At 50.9% G+C, this 6,136-nt stretch overlaps 1 protein-coding gene across 1 annotated transcript; it reads right to left on the bottom strand.

The window, feature by feature from the left end:
- Positions 1-463: 463 nt before the first annotated feature.
- On the bottom strand, positions 464-4,999 carry LOC143015614 (transcription factor Sox-9-like). The gene is made up of 3 exons (XM_076169661.1): positions 4,218-4,999; positions 3,395-3,645; positions 464-2,822 (listed from the first exon to the last, which is right to left on the bottom strand). The coding sequence occupies exons 1-3, from the start codon at positions 4,652-4,654 to the stop codon at positions 2,029-2,031; spliced, it is 1,482 nt and encodes a 493-aa protein (XP_076025776.1). The 5' UTR covers positions 4,655-4,999; the 3' UTR covers positions 464-2,028.
- Positions 5,000-6,136: the final 1,137 nt, after the last annotated feature.

The raw sequence follows: 6,136 nt of genomic DNA, 5'->3' as shown, positions 1-6,136 counted from the left end.
AGATGGTTTGCTGCTTTACAGTGTAGATGAGTTTGTTTGTCTTCTGAGTGTTTCCTCAACCTGAGTACACCCCGCTCATTTTCAGTAGTTTTACCACAATATTAAGTGAAGACCCCCACCCCATCCCTCTCCACACACACACACACACACACACACACACTCCTCAGGTTCCCCAGAGACCTGCAGCCTCCTGCTGCTCCCAGCTGACGGCAGAACAGGAACAAGAAAGTAAAAGGGGGAGGGGCTGTGGGGGCAGAAGGAAAACGAGGCTTCTGGGAAAACAACCCGGGTTCTTGGCGCTCACTCGTTCACTCTCACCCTTTCTCTGATTCTTGCACGTGGAACCCCTTTTTAAATGAAGACGTTGAGGCCTTTTGGGGGCGGAGCCTCACACTGTGACGCTGCAGGTTTCAACCTTTTCACTGTAAATAAATCCACTAAAAGCGTTTAAGAGTATTTTTAGTTTTTATTGCAAATACATATACAAAAGAGTCTTTAAAGACGGTACAAATACATGGCAAGGTCTTAGAAAAGAGGAGGAAGAGTTCTTTGATATGCAGATGAAGGAAACGGACAGAAACTTTTTCCAGTTCAGCCAGAGTTTAAAAGTCAAACATCAAAGGGAATTCACAAATAACAAATCATCTGTAAGCATTTTGCTAGATACAGAAAAAAGGCAAATACATACTTAAAATAGACATTTACATAAGATAAATAAGACAAAAGAAGAGTGTGATTACAGATCAGTACCACTCTGTCTAAAGACCTCCGGGGCTTAACATCAGAGAGGAAAGAGACTTTATATGCTGCTAAGAATAATACGCAAAATATTTACTTTGAAATAAAATTAAAGCTAATAAATAAATAGAATTTTAAACTGGGGGAGGGGCGGTGGGGAAGGGGGGGGGGGGGGGGGGCAGAAGGAGGCTGATTGGACGCCCGGAACGGTGGGAGACTGCAGGGGGGAGACCGGAGGGGTCAGAGGTGACTTCCTGTGGCTGTCAAACACATGCTGTCGGACGGTTAAGCGTAATCTCAGCTGTGGCCGCTACGCACGCACGCACACGCACAAACACACACATGCACACACACATGCGCACACACAAACACTCACAAGTTTGAGAAAATGTAAAATCCAAGGCACAGATGGTGAAAGGGCTGCGGCCTCGCCTGTTCAGACAGCACAACGTCGCCAAAGCAAGTCTCTCTCTCTCTCTGTCTCTCTCTGTCTCTCACTCTCTCTCTAAAGGCTACGCTCAAAAGTCTGGAACGCTCGCCCAAAGTTCTTTTCAACAGCATAAATACAAACCCAAACTGCTCAGCGGCCCAGAGTGACTGAAGCCCAGACGCTGCACTAACATGATGGTACAAATATATAAAGCTTTTTTAGAAACATTTTGTATCTACAGGTACAAATAATTACCCCGCCCCCCTCCCAAACTGACCCCGCCCCCCCCACGCCCCCCCAGGTTACAAACTGCCAGCATAGGAAAAACCAAAGAAACACAGTACCTACAGAATATCAACAACAATCAATAAGTCCTCACAGAGGAGCTTCTTAAGTCTTTTCATCTCTCTAAAAATATATATATATTTATATATATATAGTTTCTATTACGATACAATAGCAAGGCACGACGTGAGCCAATCACAAGTCCAGCTCCTCCTCCTCCTCTTCCTCCTCGTCTCTCTTTTTAATTCAAGTGTCTCGTTCAGGGAGCAGTTTTGGAGGAAGACGGCAGCCAAATCCTCTCCCTGCAGTAAAGTGTTTGGAGTGTGTGTGTGTGTGTGTGTGTGTGTTTGTGTGGACGTTTGTTCAAATGGCGTCATTTGTTTTCCCACTCGTATTCCGACAAGAAGGGTTCTGATTGGTCAGTCGGTTTGGCGTCACACGGACATGTCGTACCTCAGAATACGTGTGGGGGAAACATGAACGCATTTGAAACACACGTGTGTATCTGTGTGTTGGCGAGTCTGTGTGGCTGTACGTGTCATCGCGCTGTGTTGTCCCTCAGTTGGCCCGACGGCTCAGGGTCTGGTGAGCTGGGTGTAAACGGGCGCCTGCTCCCAGTGCTGCGGGCTGCTCTGCGGGATAGAGGGGACGCCGGCGTTGTCGGCTATGGGCGTGTACATGGGCCTCTGGCTGGGGCTGCTCATGTAGCTGAACGTGGAGTACAGGCCCGAGCCTTGCCCCGCCCCCGCGTGGCTGTAATAGGCGCCGCCCTGGTGGTCGGAGTAGTCGTACTGCGCCCTGGAGATGGGCGGGTAGGAGGAGGGGCTGTAGTGCTGCAGATTGAAGGGGCTGTAGGCGACGTGCTGCGGCGAGCCCTGCTGCTCGCTGTAGTGGCTCGGGCTCAGCTGCTCAGTCTTGATCTGGGTCCTATGCTGGGCCTGACTGGCTTCTGAGCCGCTGCCCAGGGTGGTGAGAGTGTGCTGGGGCTGCTGCTGCTGCCCCTGCTGGGTCTGGCTCTTACCCATCCAGGCCGCGGCGCCGCCTCCCTGCGGACTGACGGGGGCACCGCCGCTGATGCTGTAGCTGCCGGTGTAGCTGACCGGCGTGGCGCCGCCGGGTCCGCTAGCGGAGCCCGGGTGCCCGTTTGGAGGGAGGTACTGGTCGAACTCGTTGACGTCGAAGGTCTCGATGTGGGAGATGACGTCGCTGCTCAGCTCGCCGATGTCCACGTCGCGGAAGTCGATGTTGAGCTGGCGCCCGACGGGGCCGTCAGGCAGGGAGCGGACGCCCCCCTCACGCTTCAGGTCCATCTTGCCTGAGCTGACATCGGTCTTTGGAGTGGTGGGAGGAGTGGGAGGACCCTGGGAGCCTGGAAGATGGAAAACATTGTTGTTGTTTTGGCGTCACCATCATTGACAGTTGACAGTTGATTGACATTTCATTTGTTGCATAAGTACTGAGGGCACTAAGTTTGGTTCCAGTCGACTGATTCATTCAGAGTTATGGCACTTTTTGTAGAGCGAGCCACGCCCACTCAGCTTGGGCCGCCAATTAAAGCAAAACGGTAAAGAAAGTCAGCCAATATGATACTTTAGTCTGGTTTTGATTTGACATTCTACAGGAACAGTTTCAAACCCAAATTGTAAGAGGAGAGACGCACAGCTGTTTTGACAAGACTCCAAAATAAGGTGAAGTATATGGACGGATGAGAATTTTGATTCTATGACTTAGGGTCACAAAAGTGTTCATTACATCAGAACAGCTGGTATCCAACTGTAAAAAGTTCTTCCCTAGATTAAGTCCCACTAAATATTATTACAATCCCATAATCTCCAAATGATTTGAAGATGGTTTCTGAACAATTTACAGAGGATCTCCACACACACGCACACGCACGCACACACACACCCACACACCCTCCAGTCCCCCCTCCCTGCTCACCGGAGTGCTCGCCGGGGGAGTGCACCTCTCCCATGCTGGAGGCCGGGGAGTCTGCCTGCTGCAGCGCCTTGAAGATGGCGTTGGGGGAGATGTGTGTCTGCTCGCTGCCGTCCTCCGCCTCGCCCTGGCCGTTCTTCACCGACTTCCTCCGCCGTGGCTGGTACTTGTAGTCCGGGTGGTCCTTCTTGTGCTGCACCCGGAGCCGCTCCGCCTCCTCCACGAACGGCCGCTTCTCGCCTTCGTTCAGAAGTCTGCGCGTAAAACAAACAACGGAGCGTCAACGCACAACTCCAGAACAACACGCAACACTTAGGCACAGTGTCAGTCAAACCTGACACCTTCCTTCAGTGACTCTTTACTTAAGCACAGACAGTGAGGCAGATTTGGTAAAATAATTGATTATTAGCGTGGATTATTACCAAAAATGAAGTTTTAAAATGTGACAGTGCGGACTTGAAGCCTACAGATGAATTCTGTTTGTTTCTTCTCACTAAAGCTTCACCTAACATCATCGTCTTCGCTATAGGACCATAGAGTGATCTGATATTGGGCGTTTGGCTCCACAAACACACGCAGGATAAACTCGCTCCACTCTCTGAATTGCGAATTAAGAATCAATCACTTATTTCACTCATGCCATGTTAATTGATGCAACATTGATTTGTGGTTGAAACTCGCGTAGAGGGAGAAATGGTGAGTCTCTAAAGAAGGAGACAGAATAGAGACATGCATCCAGGTGTGAAAGGGTTAAATACAGGATCATCCTACAGCCGATCGGGTTCAGAGGAGAAGATGAGAGATCCGTGCGTCAAGGCGCCCTTACCTCCACAGTTTCCCCAGAGTCTTGCTGAGCTCCGCGTTGTGCAGGTGCGGGTACTGGTCCGCCAGCTTCCTGCGCGCCGCCTGCGCCCACACCATGAAGGCGTTCATCGGCCGCTTGACGTGAGGTTTGTTCTTGGAAGATCCATTTACGCGCACCGGCATCGGGACCAGAGTCCAGTCGTAGCCCTTCAGCACCTGGGACACCGCCTCCCGGATGCAGGCGGGGAACTTGTCGTCCTCGTCCTTCTTGAATTCTCCCAGGGCTCCGTCCCCCCGGAGCAGGCCGTTCTCCGAGGGGCGGGTGTTCTCGGTGTCGGAGCCCGAGCCAGAGGGGCACGGAGAGCCGGCGGAGTCCTCGGACATGCTCGGACTCGGGGCGTCAGAGAGACACTTGTCTTGTTCCTCCGTCATTTTCAGGTAGGGGTCGAGGAGATTCATACGAAAACCGGAGTGGGACCAAATTACGCGCGAAACGGAGAGTTAAACCTGCGCCGTGGAGAGGAAAAAGCCTCCAAACGCGAGATTTACCAGGCAGGAACACAGCAGCTGGTCCCGGGTCTCTTTCGCTCCAAAGCGCAGTGCGTAAAGCCCGTTGTGGAGCTGAGCGTCTTTACGCGGCGCTCTGACTCTCTCCCCCGGAAGGCTGCGCGTCTCTGCGGGCGGATCCACACCGGAGCAGGGCTGCAGGAACACCAACCCAGCGGGCAGAGTTCACTCTCAGTGTGCAGGGTGACGCGGTGGGTAAAGTGCTCCGTTCTAGTCCCCAAGTAGAATCCCGGAACGCGCGAGTGCTTTAAAATGCGAGCCGCTCCGCACGCGCCCTTTATAATGGCGTTGCCATGGCGCTCACACAGCTGATTGGCCACCGGGCCGTGACGCCACAGTGAAGGAATTCGATCCCGTTGCCCCACCCCCTTTCTCCACACACACACACACACACACACACACACAGCCTCTATATGCTGCTTTATTCATGCTGGAGTTTCCTATAGATTTTTCAACAATCGCTGCTTTTCAGCGTGCAATCAGCCCGATGGAACGTTGAGATTATACGCTGATCTTGATTTTTACTAAGTGGAAACATGAGAAAAAGGCTAAAGTGAGTTATAATAAAATAAAGAGAGGAAAGATCAGACCCTAAACCTGATGAAAAAGAGATGAAACCCTGATTCATAAGTCACTTAATCCACTTTAAACTGGTTTCTTCTCTCCTTTTCTATCTCGTGTCTGCTTCAGTGTCTTTGCCTCTGGCTGCAGCTTCATACTTTGGTCAATAGGGGGAGACAGCAGTCTAGGAACTTGCAGCCCCTTCCTCCTCCTCCTCCTCCTCCTCCTCTGCTTTGTATCTATAGTCATTGAATGGTGGATTCAGTTTAATGTTAATTCAGACTTATTTTTCACTAAATGTTCCACTTAAAGCAGTCGAGCGATTCAGCTGCAACTTTATTTGACCTTTCACTATTTTTGGTTCAGCAGTGATTTGAAATGAAAAGTTTGATTTCATTTAGTTTTTACTTCAGTTTCACTCTGAAACCTTTTAACTTTATATTTTGTTTATTTACCAATTAGCTCTCTGTCTGCAGCTCTCCCTCCCTCTCTCTCTCCCTCTCTCTCTCTCTCTCTCTCTCCTTCCCCCCCACCCCCACCCCCCACCCCCTCTTTCATAAGTCTTGTGGTTCTCAAACATGCCCCCCCCCCCCCTCCTCTGGCTTTATTTACCTGCTACATGTTTGTATGTTTTAGATTCTCACTTTGAACTCAAATAGCTCGTGGAGCGTTTTTGGGTTTTGTGTTAACGACTCGCAGGACGTCACTGTGGTCAGGAGGCCAAACGTTTGCTTGTGGATCAGTGATGAGGAGGAGGAGGAGGAGGAGGTGAGGAACAGCTCAGGCTTCTGAATCTCTCCATCTCTCCATCTC

Source organism: Genypterus blacodes, unplaced genomic scaffold, assembly GCF_046128005.1.
Source record: "Genypterus blacodes isolate CSIRO-AG114 ecotype Tasmania unplaced genomic scaffold, CSIRO-AGI_Gbla_v1 ptg000209l_1, whole genome shotgun sequence".
Lineage (NCBI taxonomy): Eukaryota > Metazoa > Chordata > Actinopteri > Ophidiiformes > Ophidiidae > Genypterus > Genypterus blacodes.
The sequence above is the reverse complement of the archived record's forward strand: the minus strand, read 5'-3'. Positions and strand labels throughout refer to the sequence as shown.

Coding starts and splice junctions, on each gene's coding strand:
- LOC143015614 (XM_076169661.1), bottom strand. CDS start 4,654: ATGAATCTCCTCGACCCCTACCTGAAAATGACGGAGGAACAAGACAAG. Junction 3,646..4,217: donor ACTCTGGGGAAACTGTGGAG/GTAAGGGCGCCT, acceptor TTTTACGCGCAG/ACTTCTGAACGAAGGCGAGA. Junction 2,823..3,394: donor CTCCCCCGGCGAGCACTCCG/GTGAGCAGGGAG, acceptor TCCATCTTCCAG/GCTCCCAGGGTCCTCCCACT.